This window comes from Geotrypetes seraphini, chromosome 17 (assembly GCF_902459505.1).
Source record: "Geotrypetes seraphini chromosome 17, aGeoSer1.1, whole genome shotgun sequence".
Taxonomy (NCBI): Eukaryota; Metazoa; Chordata; class Amphibia; order Gymnophiona; family Dermophiidae; genus Geotrypetes; species Geotrypetes seraphini.
Window position 1 is genome coordinate 34,451,736 of NC_047100.1, and position 21,127 is coordinate 34,472,862.

Below are 21,127 nucleotides of genomic sequence, written 5' to 3' on the forward strand. Positions count from 1 at the left end.
TCTCTCAAAGTCCTCTTGCAATTTTTCACAATCCTCTTGGGATTTAACAACTTTAAATAATCAATTTTATAGTCAACAGAAACTGGAAGTGTGCACTCTTTTAACTTGTAAAAAATCATTTTAAACCAGTTGTATCTCGGTCTTTCCTAGGTAATCCTGTATCTTCTTGCCAACAATAGTTTAACTACTGAGATCTTACTGTTGCAATGTGGAGCTGCTAAGGCAAAGACAACAGATGTCTTCTATATATCTGTAACCGACAAACACAGTGGAGGTCAGAAATAATGTTGGTGTGCAATTTTATTCCACAAATCACAAAATCTTATGCGATGGCTTGATATACACGTGTTTCGGCCTCTGCGGCCTGCCTCAGGAGCCTATACTTGATTAACCAATATTCAAATGCTTGTGTTTTATTAGTCTCTAGTTTCTATTTCCCTTTCTGCTACTGTAAAACACTTAGAATTCATGATTGGCGTTTTATCAAAATTTTAATAAACTTGAAACTTATATTTACACAAAGGATCTTATAAAAAACAGCAGGAATTTATACAAGAGACAAAGTTAGACAAGTTCATACTGAACAAGGTCGTACGCTGGTAAGGCTAGTCTCAGTTAGGGCACTGGTCTTTAACCAAAAGGGCCGCCTCGTGAGCAGACTGCTGGGCGCGATGGACCACTGGTCTGACCCAGCAGCGGTATCTCTTATGATGTCTTGGATAACTAGGTGATGCTGCAGAGATCGTACTCAAAATTTGGTGAGAAGCGAGGGGGGGGGGAGGGGAGAAGAGAGAGAGAAGTCCTAGTCATTAAGCAATAGTGACACCCAATGGCTTGATTTAGGGCCTGTGACTCAATGGTTCTAGAAGGTGGCCTACTTTACACTCTCTGACAATTAATTGTTACCTTAAGAACTACTGTAGACTTAGTGGGTGGGGAGAAGCATTAAATTTCAGGACAAGTCTATGAAGAGTTACTGAATGGAGGCTCATGGTGCCAGATTTCAGCTCTGGAAACTACCAGGCTAGATGAGGAGGAATTGCCTTATTGGTTGAATCACTAGAAAATAAGTTGACAATTCTCAATTACTGAACATAAGCCTGTAGAGGTACAAACTGATTTGTTGCAAATATAAAAAGAAGTCATGGGTATAATCAAACATTTACCCTGATGCTCAATTTCTGAAATCTCTGAATGTTCATTAGTTCATGGCTAGACACACTTGAACGCTATATTTAAAGAAAATAAATAACAATTTTCTCAGAACCTATCAATTTGAAGATAGCTCCCATTATTGTTTGGCTTTCACTTTTCTTTTTGCATCCTTATGTCTCTTCCGACATTCCTTAGGAAAAAAAAAATAAAATGATGTATTAGTGGGTATCATTAGTTAAGCAATTTTAAGTTTCCAAACAAACAAAACAAAACAAAACAGAGATGCTATATAATCAAATCTGTGGTAATATGTGGTTGATTTATTCTATATATTTATGAAAAACCAAATTGAATTCTCAGAAATCAATCCTGAAGTAACAAGAGAAGAAATTAGGTTGGGAGACAGCAGTCTTGAGAGAGACTTGGGTGTGCTGGTGGATGCATCACTGAAGCCATCTGCACAGTGCGCAGCAGCCTCGAAAAAAGCCAACAAGATGCTGGGCATCATAAAGAAGGGCATAACAACCAGGACGCGGGAAGTCATCATGCCATTGTATCGAGCGATGGTGCGTCCACATCTGGAATACTGCGTTCAATATTGGTCGCCGTACCTCAAGAAGGACATGGCAGTACTTGAGAGAGTCCAAAGGAGAGCAACGAAACTGGTAAGAGGGCTGGAACACTGCCCATACGCCGAGAGGTTGGATAGGCTGGGGCTCTTCTCTCTGGAAAAAAGGAGGCTCAGGGGAGATATGATAGAGACCTTCAAGATCATGAGGGGCATAGAGAGGGTGGATAGGGACAGATTCTTCAGGCTGAAGGGGACAACAGGTACGAGGGGGCATTCGGAGAAACTGAAGGGAGACAGGTTAAAAAAAAATGCAAGGAAGTTTTTTTTTCACCCAAAGGGTCGTGGACACTTGGAATGCGCTACCGGAGGAAGTGATCAGGCAGAGTACGGTACAGGGATTCAAACAGGGATTGGATGGATTTCTGAGGGATAAAGGGATCGTGGGATACTGAGAGAGGTGCTGGGATGTAACACAAGTATAGAAAGCTAACCAGGTAATAAGTATAGAAACCCAATCAGGTCGTGCATGTGCAAGACCAGAGGGTTAGGACTTCGATGGGAAGATAGGACTTCAATGAGAAACCAAGGTGGCAAGGGAGCCCCTTCTGGTGATTCAGACAGGTCGTGACCTGTTTGGGCCGCCGCGGGAGCGGACTGCTGGGCAGGATGGACCTATGGTCTGACCCGGCGGAGGCACTGCTTATGTTCTTATGTTCCCTGCTAATTTTCTTTCTTTTAGTCCCTCCAGACTGGTACAGAACGGATGGTTTATGCTCCTCTGCAAGCAGGTGGAGACAGAGACATAATAGTACAAGTAGATTGTGCAGTCCCATCTACAATCAGTCTAACGAATAGCCAAGCAGAAACTAAGTAGGCTGAAAACACACAAAACAGACCAACTCCACGCTCACATGGAGAAGACATGTCTGGAATGAACCAGGAAAACACTGTTGATCCAATTAGAACAAGAACCTTCCCAAAACGTCCCCACAGTTCACCAGCTGAATCAAACGCAGCTGCTCTTAGTATACTCCCCAACGACCAAGACAAAAAAATGTATTCTTTGTGAAAAAAACACTGAATAACACGACAGGGCAGGGTCTGTGCAGGTCTGGAGGGACTTACAGAAAGAAAATTAGCAGGTAAGAATCTAATTTCTTCTTCTTTAGCATCCCTTCAGACCGGCACAGAATGGCTGGGATGTACCAAAGCAGTACCCATCAAGGGTGGGACCCCCAAAGGGCCGCCACAAGAACACACTCACCAAAAACCATGTCTCAATGTACCTGAACGTCCACACAGTAGTCTGAATGAAGAGAAGAGCAAAAGAATGAAGAGAAGAGCAAACCGCAGCTTTATTGATATCCACCGGAGGCACAAGAGAAGACTCAGCCCAAGAAGCTGCTTGCCCCTGAGTGGAATGAGCTGTGAGAAAATCCGGAACAGGCTTATTTTGAAGAAGGTATGCCAACGCGATAGCCGCCTTGATCCAACAAGCAATTGTAGTCTTGGAAGCACCGCCCCTCTTACCCGTTAAAAGGACAAACAGACGATCCAACTGAGGGAAGTTCTGGGTCTGCTGAACATAAGCGTGAAGGACCCTATGGACATCCAATTTGTGCAACTTTCTCTTCTCCAAAGAGCCCTCCTGACTGCCTAAGACCAGAAGGACAACGGACTGGTTGACATGAAAAGATGAAATCACTTTCGGCAGAAAGGAGGGAACTGGCCACAGCATGACCCACTCCCTAGAAAACTCCAGGAAGGGAGGCCTACATGAAAATGCCTGCAGTTTGGAAACGTGTCTCGCGGACGTAATGGCCATCAGGAACACCGCCTTAAGAGTAAAGTCCTGCAACATGCAGGAGCCGAGAGGCTTGAAAGGAGAACCAAAATTTGTAACAGAGTAGACAGAGACTTCAGCAGTTGGAAGTACAGTACCAGGTGGAACTTTGGTTTCTTGCCCAGAAATAGCTAAGAAGAAAAAAAAAAAAAAATTAAATTGAATCAGGTTGGGCAGGCTGGATGGACCATTCGGGTCTTTATCTGCCATCATCTATTATGTTACTATGTTAGAAAGAACGAGAATGGAAATAACCAGATTGAGATCCCAGGCTTGAACCAAAGGATGAACTGGCAGCCGGAGCAATTTTACCACTCTCAAGAAGCGAATCACAGCTGGAGAAGAGGCCAAACACCGACCATGCAACAGGCCATGAAAGGACAACAAAGCCGCAATCTGGCCTGCTCAAGGCCATCCTGCAAAAACTCCAAAATGTGAAGCAAAGATGCACGAAGGGGAATCGCATCCCACATGGAACACCAGTCCTCAAAAAGACGCCAAATGCACACATAAGCCCGAGAGGTGGACAGTCTCAGAGAACCCAAGGGAGTGGAGATCACTTTGTCTGGATAACCTTTCTTACTTAGGTGTTCCCTTTCAAGAACCAAGCCATAACACAAAAGGTACCAGGATAAAACATGGGAAGGGGACCCTGAGTCGGAAGATCAGGTGAGAGGGGCAGAGGTAGATGATCTGCCAAGAGAAGACAAACCAGCTCTGCGTACCACGGGCGTCTGGGCCAGTCCAGAGCCACCAGAATCACATGGCTTGCATATAGAGCAATGTGAAGAACTCTGCCTACCCGTGGCCACAACGGAAAGACATACAGTAGGCCAACCGTCAGCCAAGCCTGCACCAGAGCATCCAGTCCCCGGCCTGGTAATCCCTGCACTGAAGAACCTCAGCACTTTGGCATTGTAAACAGGAAACATCTGCGTATAGTATGCCTCTTTAATTTTCCATCAGTAAAGGGTTGTGTCTACAAACGATTCCATGGTAAAATGTTGGCATATCGGGCGGCTTTGTGGGAAAAACAAATTGTTACTTATATATAATTTTTTACCTCCTATTCAGCTTTCAGAAAAATGTTGAAAACATATCTCTTTGGTAAATATCATGATTGATTCACTGTGATCTACTATATTGTTAGCATTTCTTGATCTGTAAACTGCACAGAACCGTGAGGTTGTTGCAGTATATAAGAATCTATATTATGTTAATGACCAGACAACAAAAGGTAAAAAAAATTTATTTTATTTTCTGTTTTGTGATACAATATGTCAGATTTGAAATGTGTATCCTGCCAGAGCTGATGTTAGACAGAAAACGTGAACTAGGACATAACAGAGAGAGGAAAAGTCTTTAAATATAGCAGCCGTGTCTACTTACCATGTAGGCCAGCATTTTGCTGGCTTATATTGTAAGCGTCTCCCACTCTACTAGGGAGATGTGTAGGGCCGCCTAGGTTCGCCTAAGGCTACTACATAGCTTTAGGCGAGCTTAGGCGGCCTTGCGGGCCTCCCTAGGCTCCCGGAGGCACCTTCAATATAGGCCTGCCTGGGGAGCATTTTTTTTTTTTTAAGAAAACTTGCCTCCCGATTGGCTGATTAGACAGCTGTAGGACGCCTAAAGCTGCCTACAATTGGGATGCACTTTACAGAATCGGGGCCTTCATGAATAAGTTGCAACCTGTTATGTTTAATGGCCATTCGAGCTACTCTGAAAATGAAGTCCATCAGTAAAGGCACTATCATATTTAAAGCAATAGAAAAGGCAGGGCTCAAATACTTAATAAACAGATTGAACTAAAAAAAGAAAAGACAGGGCTCATGCCCATATTAAATAAAAACTAACTAGTCTGTTTCTAGTTGCTGACCAACAAAAGAATTTTAATATCACTCACCTCCAGCAACAGTGCAGATCTCTTTTCCCACGCTTCTCTCTCATCATCAAGGTTTGATGAACGATAAAAGAGTTTGGGACCCACTACAAACAGCAAGTACACGAGAATATCATATTTTTCCTGCTTGTACAAGAGTTGTAAATTCTCATCCTCTAGCCAGAAACACATTTTGTCTGAAGTTGAACGTTCATGTTTATTAAAAGTTTAATATACCGCTTTACTTGATAAGTTTGAAGAAGTTTACATATGAAATACTACAGTTGTTCAGTTTCAAATGTTACTTGCTACATTAAAGCTTCTGAGAAGAATCAACGCAGATAGCTTTACATTGTCAGTTGTATTGAAGGTTGCTATTTTTCAAAGTATCTGTTCTGTCATAGTGCATATCAGTGGAAAAACAATAAACATTAAATATAAAAAAAAACTACAGTATTAAAATCAAAAGACCTAAAAACATACTCCCAAGATTCATGCAAGGTCAGCCCATTCTAATCACTGATTACCATTCACATCACATACTTCAGGGGTTCCCAACCTGGGGTGCGAAATGGAATTTCAGGGGGAGTGCAACAGCGTGGTTTGCGTCCCTTAGTGACGAGGCACCACTCAGCCAGCTGCCAGGGTGCCTTTAGCTGGTTGTGATATTACTTTTGTAGGGGGTGCAAACATTAATCAAACATTTCCTAGGGGTGGGGGGGGGGGGGTATAGAAATGTTTGGCAACCGCTGACGTACATCTACATTAAAGACATGTTCAAATAGAAAAGTTTTCAGTAAAGTTTTAAATTTAAGATTTTCTTCCACACAAATGTAGTGTGGAAGATGATTTCATTAAAAAAGGTGCCAAGTAGAAGTCTTGATACTTTTTGCTGTCCAGGAAGAGAGGAAAAATATTCATTTTCTTACCTTTCAGTCTTTCATCATCTCTGAAGAAGAAGAAGAAGTATCTAGTTGTATTTTTCTCAGGCAAAGAAGGAGTACTGCAATAATAGATTCAGGTCAGAAATATAAAAAAGTAAAATAAAATTATGCTGTTCTAGTCCTATTCTAGAGAAATGTAAAGTAAAGTGGCTTCATGGACTGACAGAACCACATTTTTTGTGAAATAAACCATTAAAATACAGACTTCCTATTGTTCGAACTATTAAGATACTGACTGTTTACTTAGACAGGAATTTGTCAATGACAAAACAGGTTGATGTTTCAGTCTGAAAATGCTTTATCCCAGGACAAGCAGGCAGCATATTCTTGACTGATGGGTGACGGCACCGACGGAGCCCCGGTACGGACAATTTTAGAGTGATTGCACTCTAAGAACTTTAGAAAGTTCTAGCTAGGCCGCACCGCGCGTGCGCGAGTGCCTTCCCGCCCGACAGAGGCGCGCGGTCCCCAGTTTTCTTAATTCCGCGGAGCTAAGAAGACGCGTGTTTCCAACGGCTGTTGGAAGTTTTTTTCTAAACTGTTCACTTGCCTTCCCGCTCGCGCGTATTTTTCTCTTCATTTTATTTCTTTCTTGTTCTTTTAACGTTTGTGAAAAAAAAAAAAAAAAAATTGTTTTATTTTTTTCTTTTTTTATTGACTACCCCGGCGGGGCCTGTTGGCACCATCGAAGCCTCCGGCTTCGATTTTGCTACAGCGGTTTTTCCCTTCATGCCCCCATCACCGGGTTTCAAAAAGTGTCAGCGGTGTGCGCGCCCTATATCCCTCTCCGACCCACACAAGTGGTGCCTTCAGTGTCTGGGTCCGGACCATAGGGCTGACACCTGCACCCGCTGTAGTTCTTTACAAAAAAAGAACTTTAAAAAACCGACAGATTCAGCAACGAATTCTGTTCGGCACCGACATGGAAGTTGCACCAGTATCGACATCGGCAACTTCCTCCAAATCGACACCGACTGTCTCGGCACCGACAGATACGTCGCCGACGTCGATCCCTGTAGGTAAGCCGGCTAAGAAGCCTTCCCCTACTGTCCTAGGGCCACCAGTCGAGCATGCAGTGAGCCAAGTCCTGCAGACTGAGCGCCGGCCCCGTAAACGCTCCGCTCCCATTGAAGTCACTGCCTCGTCATCGGCATCGACTTCACCCGAGCGTCGAGCGGCACCGAAGGTACCGAGCAAGAAAAGACCGGTACCGGTGCAATCGGGACCTACGTTGGATGAGCGCATTGCCTCTATCCTCCAGGCCCAACTTAAGCAGCAACTACAACAATTGCTCCCGGCTCTGTTGACACCGAATCCTCCAGTGTCGGTACCCAATGAGCCTTCGGTGCCGACCGTCGATCAACCCCTTTTATTGACATCGACTTTGTCGGCACCGCACAAATCCATGTCCATGCCTATTCTATCAGCGGAACCGAAACGATGTTCTGCTCCGGACACTTCTGAACCGGTACCGTTCTCTGAACCCCGTACCGTTCTACACTCCCCTGGTACCGTCTCCAATCGTTCGGGGAAATCGGTACGCAAGACTAAACATGTTGGCACCTCGACTCCACTTTCTCAGGGCCGTCTCCAATCGGTACGGGACCCTGACTTGTGGGATGACTCGGATGATCACCTCGGTACCGAGGAAGATTATTCATCTGAAGAGGAGGATCTATCGGTGCAAGACCCTGCTACTAAGCCAGAGCACTCCTCATTTACCAAATTTTTAAGGGAAATGTCAGACACCCTTTCAATTCCTTTGGAGTCTGATTCTAAAAAATCCAAGGCATTCTTAGATGCCTTGGACTTTGATCATCCTCCTAAGGAGTTCTTAAAGTTGCCCCTCCATGATATCTTGAGGGAAACTTTCTATAAGAACTTGGAAACTCCCTTAACCATCCCGGGAGCCCCAAGAAAATTGGAATCTCTTTATAAAGTCATTCCAATCCCAGGATTCGACAAGCAACAACTTCCCCATGAATCCTTGTTGGTGGAATCAACCCTGAAGAAGTCTGTAGGTGCCAGTGTTTACGCCTCTGTCCCTCCTGGCAGAGAGGGAAAGGCCATGGATAAATTTGGAAAGCGCCTTTACCAAAACGCCATGCTGGCCAACCGTTCAGGTAATTACGCATTCCACTTCTCGTTTTACCTGAAGCATCTCATTCAACAGGTGACCTCTTTTCAGAAGTACATTCCGGACCGTAAGCTTCCTGCTTTTCAGCAATGTACTTCTAGTCTTTTGCAACTCAGGAAGTTTATGGTCCGTTCCATTTATGATACTTTTGAACTGACGTCACGGGCCACTGCTATTTCTGTAGCAATGAGAAGGTTGGCATGGCTACGGGTCTCAGAACTGGATGTAAACCATCAGGACCGACTGGCCAATGCGCCTTGCCTGGGGGATGAGCTGTTTGGGGAGTCCATGGATACCGCCACACAAAAGCTCTCCGCGCATGAGACTAGGTGGGACACCTTGTTGAAAAACAAGAAGAAACCTCCTCCTCCTCGTCCATTCAGGCAACAACCTTCTTATCCAAGAAGGTTTTCTGCTCGCCCGGCTCAGACTCATCCTCCTCAACCTCGCAGGCAGCGTCAACAGCAGCAACAGGCTCGTCAACAACAACAGCCTGCTGTAAAACCGGCTGTTCAACCCAAGTCTACACAGCCCTTTTGACTCTCTTCTCGAGAACATTGCCAGTCTTCCTCCCTCATGCCTTCTACCTCAGCCCATAGGAGGTCGACTACAGGTTTTTCTGTCTCGATGGGAAGCAATTACCTCCGACCAGTGGGTACTTGCTATCATCGCTCACGGATATGCCCTGAACTTTCAGACTCCTCCACCGTTAAGTCTACCAAAAGAGTCTGCTTCCAACAAGGCTCAGTCCCTCCTTCTCGGTCAGGAGGTTCAATCCCTCCTCCTTCTCAATGCCATCGAACCAGTTCCTCTAGACCAGCAAGGCCTGGGATTTTATTCCCGGTACTTTCTTGTACCCAAAAAAACCGGAGATCTCAGACCAATATTAGATCTCAGAGATCTCAACAAATGTCTGGTCAAGGAGAAGTTCAAGATGTTATCTCTTGCCACCCTATACCCTCTTCTCTCTCAGGAAGACTGGCTATGTTCCCTCGATCTCAAGGAGGCGTATACTCACATTCCAATTCATCTGATGTCCAGACAATACCTTCGCTTTCTTGTCAACCAACATCATTACCAATACAAGGTGCTACCCTTCGGCTTAGCCTCCTCTCCCAGGGTATTCACCAAATGTCTGATTGTGGTCGCAGCTTATCTCCGCTCCCACAATTTTCAAGTCTTCCCTTATCTGGACGACTGGCTCATCAAGGCTCCTTCTCCTCAGTCCGTTCACATAGCCACCAATCAGACCATTTCCTTCCTTCGACTGTTGGGGTTCGAGATCAATCTACCCAAGTCACACCTCATTCCAACTCAGCGACTTCAATTCATTGGAGCCATTCTGGATACTGTTCAGATGAGGGCGTTTCTTCCTCCAAACCGCCTTCACACCATCCTTCATCTCTGTCAGCAGGTGTTCCAGAAAACTTCCATCTCTGCAAATCAAATGATGGTACTTTTGGGGCACATGGCATCCACAGTGCATGTCACCCCCTTCGCACGTCTCCACCTGCGTACTCCTCAATGGACCCTAGCGACTCAGTGGTCACAAGCGACGGATCCTTGTTCACAACACATATCTGTGACCTCGTCTCTTCGACAGTCGCTTCTTTGGTGGTTGAACTCATCAAATCTATCCAGAGGTCTACTGTTCCATCTACCTCCTCATCAACTAGTCATCACCACGGATTCCTCCCCCTATGCATGGGGAGCTCACTTGAACGAGTTCCAAACTCAGGGGTTTGGGACCACCCAGGAAAAGAAGCACCACATCAATTTCCTGGAACTCAGAGCGATATTTTACGCCCTCAAAGCTTTTCAACATCTCCTCTTTCCTCAGGTTCTTCTCATTTGCACAGACAACCAAGTTGCAATGTATTACCTCAACAAACAAGGAGGGACGGGATCCCGTCCTTTATGTCAGGAAGCTCAAAGGATTTGGACATGGGCGACTGCTCGTCACCTATTCCTGAAAGCAGTCTACATCCAAGGGGAACAGAATTGCTTAGCAGACAATCTCAGCAGAATTCTTCAACCTCACGAATGGACTCTCGACCCCTCGACTCTCCAGTTCATTTTCTCTCAATGGGGCACTCCTCAGGTGGATCTTTTTGCAGCTCCCCACAACCATCAACTGCCTCTGTTTTGCTCCAGACTTTACTCTCCTCACCGTCTGGAACCCGATGCATTTCTTCTGGATTGGACCAATCTCTTCCTTTATGCATTCCCTCCTCTTCCGCTCATGCTGCGCACCTTATTCAAGCTCAAGAGGGAACAAGCTACCATGATCCTCATCGCTCCACGGTGGCCCAGACAGCATTGGTTTTCCCTTCTACTTCAACTCAGTTCCAGGGAACCCATACCTCTTCCTCTGTTTCCTTCACTACTTACACAGAATCAGCAAACGCTTCTTCATCCCAACTTGCAGTCTCTGCACCTGACAGCTTGGTATCTCTCGGGCTGACTTCACCTCATGCTCTCCTTTCTCAGCCTGTCCGTTCTATTATTGATGCCTCCAGGAAACCGTCTACTCTTCAATGTTACCAGCAGAAGTGGTCTCGGTTTTCTTCCTGGTGCCTGTTACATCACCATAATCCCATATCTACAGCAGTGGGATTGGTGTTGGACTATCTTTTGTCCTTATCTGACTCTGGTCTTAAATCCTCTTCGATAAGGGTCCATCTTAGTGCCATTGCAGCTTTTCATGAGCCGATCCATGGAAAACCCCTCTCAGCTCATCCCTTAGTCTCAAGGTTCATGAAAGGCCTTTTCAATGTAAAACCACCTCTTAAGGCCCCTCCTGTTGTATGGGATCTTAATGTGGTTCTTTCTGCGTTAATGAAGCCTCCTTTCGAGCCTCTGGCCACAACGCATTTTAAATTTCTACTTGGAAAGTGGTCTTTCTGATAGCTCTCACTTCTGCCAGGAGGGTCAGTGAGCTCCATGCACTGGTGGCTGATCCACCTTTCACTGTTTTTCACCATGATAAGGTTGTCCTTCGTACACATCCAAAATTCCTTCCTAAGGTTGTGTCTGAGTTTCATCTTAACCAATCCATTGTCCTACCTGTTTTTTTCCCAAAGCCTCATTCTCATTCAGGTGAACAGGCTTTGCATACCTTGGATTGTAAACGTGCTCTGGCTTACTATCTTGATCGCACCAAACCTCACAGATCATCTCCTCAACTGTTTTTGTCCTTTGATCCTAACAAGTTGGGTCATCCTGTATCTAAACGCACTCTGTCCAATTGGCTTGCTGCTTGCGTTTCTTTTTGTTATGCTCAGTCCGGCCTGACACTGGAAGGTTCTGTCACGGGCCACAAAATTAGAGCTATGGCAGCATCTGTAGCTTTCCTCCGTTCCACTCCTATTGAGGAAATCTGCAAAGCTGCTACTTGGTCCTCAGTTCATACTTTCACATCTCACTATTGTCTGGATGCATTCTCCAGGCGGGATGGACACTTCGGCCAATCTGTTTTACAAAATTTATTCTCCTAATGGCCAACCTTCCCTCCATCCCTCTTTTTGTTAGCTTGGAGGTCACCCATCAGTCAAGAATATGCTGCCTGCTTGTCCTGGGATAAAGCACAGTTACTTACCGTAACAGGTGTTATCCAGGGACAGCAGGCAGATATTCTTGCGTCCCTCCCACCTCCCCGGGTTGGCTTCTTAGCTGGCTTATCCTAACTGGGGACCGCGCGCCTCTGTCGGGCGGGAAGGCACTCGCGCACGCGCGGTGCGGCCTAGCTAGAACTTTCTAAAGTTCTTAGAGTGCAATCACTCTAAAATTGTCCGTACCGGGGCTCCGTCGGTGCCGTCACCCATCAGTCAAGAATATCTGCCTGCTGTCCCTGGATAACACCTGTTACGGTAAGTAACTGTGCTTTTTCACACTTTGGAAGCTTCAAGTGATGATTATTACTACTACTTATCACTTATATAGCACTAAAAGGCGTACGCAGCACTGTACATTTTGACATTTAAGATGGTCCCTGCTTGGACGAGCTTACAATCTAACTTGGTAATGGCGGAATAGAAAGCACAGTTACTTACCGTAACAGGTGTTATCCAGGGACAGCAGGCATATATTCTCACATGTGGGTGACGTCATCTACGGAGCCCCGATGCGGAAGCATTTTCAAGCAAACTTGATTGAAGATTTAAGTTTGCTCTGCTGCTCCACGCATGCGTGCCTTCCTGCTCCACTAGGGGGTGCATCCCCTCGTGGTCTCCAGTTCATTTAACTAGCAAAGAAGCCAACCTCGGGGAGGTGGGCGGGTTGTGAGAATATATGCCTGCTGTCCCTGGATAACACCTGTTACGGTAAGTAACTGTGCTTTATCCCAGGACAAGCAGGCATGATATTCTCACATGTGGGTGACCTCCAAGCTAACTGAAAAGGGATGGAGGGAAGTTGGCAATTTAAGCAAATAGATTTCGTAAAACCGATTGGCCGAACCGGCCATCGCTCCTGGATAGCGAGTCCAGACAGTAGTGGGAGGTGAAGGTATGAACCGAAGACCACGTGGCAGCCTTGCAGATTTCCTCAATAGGTGTGGACCTGAGGAACGCTACGGAGGCTGCCATCGCTCGGACCTTGTGTCCCGTTACTCGACCATGTATCGCGAGACCAGCCTGAGCGTAGCAAAAGGAGATGCAATCGGCCAACCAGTTGGACAAGGTGCGTTTGGAAACTGGGTGACCTAACCGGTTTGGGTCGAAGGACAAAAACAATTATGGGACTTTCCGGTGTGGTTGAGTGCGTTGGAGGTTGAAGGCCAACGCTCTCTTACAGTCAAGAGTGTGGAGCGCCACCTCTCCGGGGTGAGAGTGGGGCTTGGGAAAAAACACAGGCAAGACAATGGACTGATTGAGATGAAAATCAGACACTACTTTAGGCAAGAACTTTGGATGGGTGCGGAGTACCACCTTGTCGTGATGGAATACCGTGAAGGGTGGGTCCGCTACCAGAGCTTGTAACTCACTAACCCGCCGGGCGGAAGTGAGCACGAGCAGGAAAATCACCTTCCAAGTGAGGAATTTTGGATGGCATTTGTCTAGGGGCTCAAATGGAGGTTTCATTAGTTGAGCCAGAACCACGTTAATGTCCCAAACCACCGGGGGAGGTTTGAGAGGAGGGTGGACGTTCAGAAGACCCTTCATGAAGCGAGAGACTAAGGGATGGAGCGAGAGGGCTTTCCCTTCCAGGGGCTGATGAAAGGCCGCAATCGCACTGAGGTGTACTCGAATGGAGTTGGTCTTTAGGCCAGAATGAGATAATTGAAGTAAATAGTCAAGGACCAGAGGGACGGGGACCGACACTGGGTCCTGGCTGTGGGAGGAGCACCAGGTTGAGAATCTGGTCCACTTTTGGGAGTAGCAGGTTCTCGTCGAGGTCTTTCTAGAGGCCTCCAATATCTCCTTGACTGATTGAGACACGGGGAGAGCAGTCAGGGGGCGAGAAACCAAACATTCAGATGAAGAGATTGAAGATTGGGATGTAACAGCGAACCCTGACCCTGTGATAGTAGAGAGGGAAACAGAGGCAGAGGCAGTGGATCTCTGACACTGAGTTGAAGTAGAAGGGAAAACCACGTCTGGCGTGGCCAGCGAGGGGCAATCAGGATCAGGGTGGCTTGTACTGTTTTCAGGTGGACAAGCGTCCGCAGTATCAGAGGAAACGGCGGGAACGCGTACAGGAACCTTCTCTCCCAGTCGAGGAGGAAGGCGTCGGCCTCGAGCCAGTCCGGGGAGTACATCCGGGAGCAGAAGAGAGGCAGCTTGTGGTTGTGGGGGGATGCGAATAGATCTATTTGAGGTGTCCCCCACTTTTCGAACACCCGTCGTAGGGTCTGAGAGTGCAGTGACCACTCGTGTGGCTGGAGGAGGCGGCTGAGTCTGTCCGCCAGACAGTTTTGTTCTCCTTGTATGTACACCGCTCGAAGGAAGGTGTTGTTGGAGATTGCCCATTTCCAGAGGCGCAGGGCTTCCCGGCAAAGGGACCAAGACCCTGTTCCCCCTTGTTTGTTTACGTAGTACATTGCTACCTGGTTGTCGGTTTGGATGAGAACCACTCGGTCGTGGAGCAGATGTTGAAAAGCTAGAGCTGCGAGATAGATGGCCCGAAGCTCTAGCACGTTGATGTGGCAGCGGCGGTCTTCTGCTGACCACATCCCTTGAGTGCGTAGGCCGTCCAGATGGGCTCCCCAAGCGTACTCCGACGAATCCGTGGTGAGTATCTTGCTGTGGGGTGGGGTGAGGAAGAGCAAACCTTTGGAAAGATTTGAAGAGTCAGCCCACCAGCGGAGCGATCGTTGCAAAGAAGGCGTCAATGTCACGGGGCGGTCGATCGGGTCCCGGTCTTGACTCCATTGAGAGGCCAGGGTCCATTGAGGAATTCTCAGATGGAGGCGGGCGAAGGGTGTGACGTGGACGGTGGAGGCCATGTGGCCCAGAAGAGTCATCATCTGCCGAGCTGATACCGAGGTCAGCAGGGAAAACCTTCGACTCAGACTTACTAACGCCTCTAGACGCGGAGGGGGGAGGAAGGAACGGAGGCGAACCATGTCCAGCGTGGCCCCGATGAACTGTAGGGACTGGGAGGGGCGTAGTTGGGATTTTGGGAAGTTTATCTCGAACCCCAGACTTTGTAGGTAGGTAATAGTCTGTTGGGTCACTGAGATAACTGCTTCCCTGGACGGGGCTTTGATCAGCCAGTCGTCCAGGTAGGGGAATACCTGGAGGCCCTGGGAGCGTAAGGTTGCTGCGACCACCACGAGGCACTTGGTGAAGACCCGAGGTGACGATGCTAGGCCGAAGGGGAGGACACGGTATTGTAGGTGCCAGTCCCCTACCTGAAAACGCAAGAACTTGAGGTGAGCGGGGTGCACTGGGACATGTATGTACGCCTCCTTCAGATCGAGGGAGCAGAGCCAGTCGCCCTCGTCGATCAGGGGGTAGAGGGTCGGTAGGGAAAGCATCCAAAATTTTTCCCGTATCAGAAATTTGTTGAAGTGTCTCAAGTCTAGTATTGGGCGTAAGTCTCCCGTTTTTTTCGGTACCAGGAAGTAACGGGAGTAGAAGCCCTTCCCCCGTTGGTCGGGGGGAACCTCCTCCACTGCTCTCAGGCGAAGCAGGTCTCAAGCTTCGGAGAGGAGTAGGGGTAGTTGCGTCCGGTTGGGAGGGCAATTCCTTAGGGGGTTGTCCGGAGGAATGGTCCGAAAGTTGAGAGAGTATCCTGATGAGATCACGCCAAGGACCCATGCGTCCGACGTGACTTGTTCCCAGCGAGGGTAAAAGGCTTTGAGGCGACCCCCGATGGGAAGGAGGCCTGGGATTATGGCGGAGGGGGCCCGCCCCCTTCCGCATATCCCGTCAAAAGGACGGGGATGGTTTGGTACTCGCAGGCGGTTGGGACTTGGGCATGGCCCGGTGGTGGGCTTGCGGACGCCTGGGTGGAGGCCGCGAGAAGGCAGGAGTGGATTTTTGTGGGTAGCGGCGCGGAGGGGCCCTATATGGCCTGGACGCTGGCGGTTTGGGCTTTTGTCGGACGAGGGAGGCAAACGAGCGTTCGTGTTCGGAGAGGCGTTTTGTAGCCGCATCGATAGTGTCATCGAACAGTTCTTTTCCCACGCAGGGGAGGTTAGCCAACCGGTCCTGTAAGTTGGGGTCCATGTCGACCAGGCGTAGCCAAGCTAGTTGGCGCATGGCGATAGCAAAGGCTGCCTCTCTGGAGGAGAGTTCGAAGCCATTGTAGGCTGCGTGGAATAGATGGAGGCGTAGGTTAGATTGGGATTCCAAAAGCAGGCTAAAGGCTCCTTGGCGGGAGGCCGGTAGGTCAGTCTCAAAGGCTCTTAGTAGTCCAATGAGGTGTTTGAGGTAGGATGTGAAGGTGAAAGTGTAGCTTTGCACCCTAGAGGCCATCATCGCATTTTGATATAGTCTCCTGCTGAACTTGTCTAGGGTTCGGCCTTCTCGGCCTGGGGGGACCGCCGCTGAGACCCGGGAGGGGTGAGCTTTTTTTAAGGAGGATTCTACTAACAGCGACTGGTGGGAGAGCTGTGGTTGTTCAAATCCCGGAAAGGGTACTGTACGGTACTTGGCCTCCATTTTGGAGGGCACGGCTGTGACCATATAGGGGGTCTCCAGGTTCCTGAAGAGAGCCTGTTGGAGTATCGGGTTAGGCGGTAAGCGAAGGGACTCTCTGGGCAGTGATGGCATATCCAGTTCCGCTAGGTACTCTTTAGAGTATCTGGAGTCGGACTGGAGGTCTAAATTCAAAGCGTGGCCCATGTCCTGGACAAAGCGTGAGAAGGATGGTCGGGATGTTCCCGAGGCCCCATGCGGGGTCGGTGAACGAGACCTCCGTTGTGTGGAGAAGGAAGGGGAGGCTTCCCTCGAGTAGTGAGGTTCCTGCTCCGATCCAAGCTCCGAGACCGGGGAAGCACTGTGAAAGTGTTCCGTGGTCGTGGATCTCAGACGTCTCGAGGAGCCCCTCGGAGACGATGCCGGGGTTCGGGGTACCGATCGATGTCGAGTCGGTGACCTCGACCCGGACTCCCTTGGTGAAAGCCCGAAACCTCGGATTGGAGCCCCGGTCCGAGGGGGAGTTCGGAGGATGCGTGGGTTGGAGAGTGATAACTCTGCCACCCTCAGTGGTCCCGTACGAGGTGTAGGTGAACGGCCTCGTAGAGTGGGGGAACCCCGGGCCTTCTTAGAGATACGGCGGTTCGAGGTTTCTGTTAGTTTAGCCCGACGTTTTGCCCTTTGGCGGTCTGTGGAGGGAGAGCGCCTCGGGTGCCTCGGCGAGGAGTCTGAGGAGGATGAGATGCGGCGAAGTTTGCGCACTTTTCCCCGAGGTGGCTCGACGCGAGGCTCAGGCTGGTCTGGCACATGCGGGGTCGAGGTCGAGGCAGAGGCCGGTTGTAGATGGGCCATTGCAGCGGACAGCTCCGACGAGATCATTGCTCGGAGTAAGTCCTGGAAGACGGGCACGGACAGCATCGAAGGCATGTCCCCTGCCTCGGTGCACTCCACCGGGGGCGACCTCGTATCAGAGTATTCCCGTGTGGTGGAGGCACGGCCCGAAGGCTTGGAGGGCTTCGTCGGGGCTGTAAGCATGGGACTTCCGCCATGTGTTGCCGGTGTCCCCGAGGTTGGTTTCTTCGCTGGTGCAGAACCTGAAGAGGGAAGAGGGGACTTACCCGGAGCTGAGGCTTTCTGTTGTCCCGAGGACTTCGGGGTTGAGTCTCGAGGCGATGCCGAGGTATTCGGAGCTGAGGTCAAGGCCGGGGCCGATGCCAGGGCCGACCTCGAGGCCGAGGTAGAGGGTTGGTCTGGGGCGAAAAGATCCGCCATGCGGGCTTTCCTTCGACGGAGGGCCCGGTTCTGGAAAGTAGCGCACTGGGGACAGGAGTCGGTTGGATGAGCGGCCCCCAGGCAGAGGATGCACCGGCGATGCGGGTCTGTGATGGAAAGAAGCCGCTCGCACCGGGTGCACTTTTTAAAGCCGGTCAAAGGCCGGGACATAGAATCGAAAGTGGCCGCGGCTCGAGTAGCCACGCGGCCAAGGGGACCCGGAAGCCTCCGGGTCGGTCAAACGAAGCAGGAATCAAGTTGAAGAAGAAAAAGTTTCGCGCACAGCGATTTAAACGATGAAAAACAAGAAAAATTGCGGTGCTAGAAGGCAGTTGGGGCAGAGCCTGAAAAAACACGACTTCTAGGCTCAGCGGAAAATTTTGAACTGGAGACCACGAGGGGATGCACCCCCTAGTGGAGCAGGAAGGCACGCATGCGTGGAGCAGCAGAGCAAACTTAAATCTTCAATCAAGTTTGCTTGAAAATGCTTCCGCATCGGGGCTCCGTAGATGACGTCACCTACATGTGAGAATATCATGCCTGCTTGTCCTGGGATAAATCACTAATGTAATGTAACTTGGATAGACAGACACGACATATAGGGTTGGGAATGCAGAACCAAACATAATAATAATAATAACTTTATTTTTGTATACCGCAATACCACAAAACAGTTCAGAGGAGATAGGAGCCGAAAGCACTCTCGAAGAGGTGGGCTTTTAACTAGAGAGTTGCGCGGGGACAGAAATCCCACCCGTCCCCACCCGTCCCCGCTAAAGTCCCACCCGTCCCCACCCGTCCCCGTGAGGAATCCCTCCGTCCCCACCCGTCCCCGTGAGGAATCCCCTCCGTCCCCACCCGTCCCCGCGAGGAATCCCCTCCGTCCCCGCCCGTCCCTATAAACTTCAGAAATAGTTATTTCATTTAATTATGCTACTGAATTAAAGGCTCTGGTAGAAACCCATTTACAAATAAGCAAAAAGACTTTATTAATTTGAAAATATTAATTAGGAAGAATACATACTTTGCAAATGGGTTTCTACCAGAGCCTCTAATGTTTATAAATTTTTATCAACACAACTAATATACTACTTTATCCTGAAGCAAAATAAAAAAAAAGAAATATAATTCTTTTCCTACCTTTGTTGCCTGGTTTCTGCTTTCCTCATGTTCTCATTCAATTCCTTCCATCCACTGTCTCTCTTCCTTCTGCATCTTCCATTTGCTCTGTTACTGTGCCTCTCCCTTTCTTCCCCCTTCCAAATTGGTCTGGCACCCATCTTCTTCTCTCCGCTCCCCCCATAGTCTGGCATCTGTCTTCTTCCCTGCCAGCGTCTTCTCCCTACTCTCTCTTCCCCATTTCCTTTCAGCGTCCTTCTCCCCCCATCTTCCCCATGTCCTGTCAGCGTCCTTCTCCCTCTCTGTCTTCCCCATGTCCTTTCAGCGTCCTTCTCCACCCCTTTGTCTTCCCCATGTGCTTTCAGCATCCTTCTCCCCCCTCTGTCTTCCACAAGTGCTTTCAGAGTCCTTCCCCCCCCCCGCCCTTCCCATGGCCTTTCAGCGTCCTTCTCCACCCCTTTGTATTCCCCATGTGCTTTCAGCGTCCTTCTCCCTCCTCTGTCTTCAAGTGCTTTCAGAGTCCTTCCCCCCCCTCCCGTCTTCCCCATGGCCTTTCAGCGTCCTTCTCCCCACTCCTTCTCTACCGCCCCGGGTGCAGCACAGCCGGCCAGGTCCCCTTACTTTTGTGGCACTTCCCCGACCGACTGACAACAGCCCCGGTCCGACAAACCTCCCTGCCCTTAACTGCGAATCTAAATTACCTTATTACAGCTGCTGTAAGAAGATAATTTAGATTCGCGGCTACAGGGCAGGGAGGATTGTCGGACCGGGGCTGTTGTCGGTCGGTTGGGGAAGTGCCACAAAAGTAAGGGGACCTGGCCGGCTGTGCTGCAACCGGGGCGGGGTGTGGCGGGGCGGACCGCCCCCTCCCTTGGTAGCCACTCGAACCGCGAGGCTACTCTCCTCCTTACCTGCACTGCCTGCAGCACAGAGCCAAACGGAAGTCTTCCCGACGTCAGCGCTGACGTCGGAGGGAGGGAGGGCTTTGTTTAAGCCCTCCCTCCCCTCCGACGTCAGCGCTGACGTCGGGAAGACTTCCGTTCGGCTCTGTGCTGCAAGCAGAGAAGGTAGGGAGAAGAGCCGCGCGACTGAGTACATCCAGCCCCGCAGGAACCCCGCGACCCTCGGAGGCGTCCCCACGGGATCCCCGCGACCCTAGGGGGCGTCCCCACGGGATCCCCGCGACCCTAGGGGCGTCCCCACGGGATCCCCGTGACCCAAAGGGGGAACCCGCGGGATGCCCGTCGTCCCCGTTCCCGTGCAGCTCTCTACTTTTAACTGGGCCTTGAACACTGCCAGAGACGGAACCTGCTGTAGGGATTTGGGCAGCTTATTCCAAGCATACGGTGCAGCAAGGTAGAAAGGACGGAGTCTGGAGTTGGAAGTTGAAGAGAAGGGCACAGATAGGAGGGACTTACCAGCTGAACGGAGCTCACAGGGTGGAGAATACAGGGGGAGATAAGCGAAGAAAGATAGTGAGGGGCAGCTGAGCGAGTGCATTTGTAGGTCAGTAAGAGTTTGAATTCTATTCAGAAATGGATGGGAAGCCAATAAAGTGACTTTAGGATAGGGGTAACATGAGTATAGTGGCTCTCCCAGAATATGAGTCGTGCAGCCAAATTCTGGACAGATTGGAGGGGAGCGAGATGGCTACGTAGAAGGCCTGAGAGTAGCAAGTTGCAGTAGTCCAAGCAAGAAGTGGTGAGGGCGTGAATAAGTGTTTTGGTAATGTGCTCAGAGAGGAAGGGTCGGATTTTGGTAATATTATAGAAGAAGTGGCAGATTTTAGCAATATGCTGTAATTAGACCCTACTTCAATGACAACTCTTTTAGTTCAGTCACTTGTTCTAAGTATCTTAGATTACTGTAATATAATTCATTTAAGGGGTCTTCATCAGAATTTTGATCACCTTCGTTTGATTCAAAACACTGCAGTTCATCAGATTTTTAGATTGAAAAAGTTAGATCATAACACCTTATTAGAGAAAACTGCATTGGCTCCCTGTGGAAGCCAGAGTGTTTTTCAACCTAGGATGTTTATGTTATAAAATATTACATGGTTTGGCTCCTGGTTATTTGATAGATCATTTAAAATTTCCAAATTCAAGATGTTCTTTGCACAT

At 49.0% G+C, this 21,127-nt stretch overlaps 1 protein-coding gene across 2 annotated transcripts in view; it reads right to left on the reverse strand.

Moving 5' to 3' along the window:
- Nucleotides 1–472: 472 nt before the first annotated feature.
- The window catches only part of NOL8 (nucleolar protein 8), an 82,741-nt gene continuing 62,086 nt past the window's right edge, over nt 473–21,127 (reverse strand). For both annotated transcript variants that reach the window (XM_033926046.1, XM_033926047.1), the window contains 3 exons: nt 6,378–6,451; nt 5,473–5,555; nt 473–1,345 (listed from right to left, as the gene is read on the reverse strand). In XM_033926046.1, the coding sequence (XP_033781937.1) occupies nt 1,292–1,345; nt 5,473–5,555; nt 6,378–6,451 (211 nt within the window). In that variant the 3' untranslated portion in view covers nt 473–1,291. The remainder of the gene's footprint in view (nt 1,346–5,472; nt 5,556–6,377; nt 6,452–21,127) is intronic.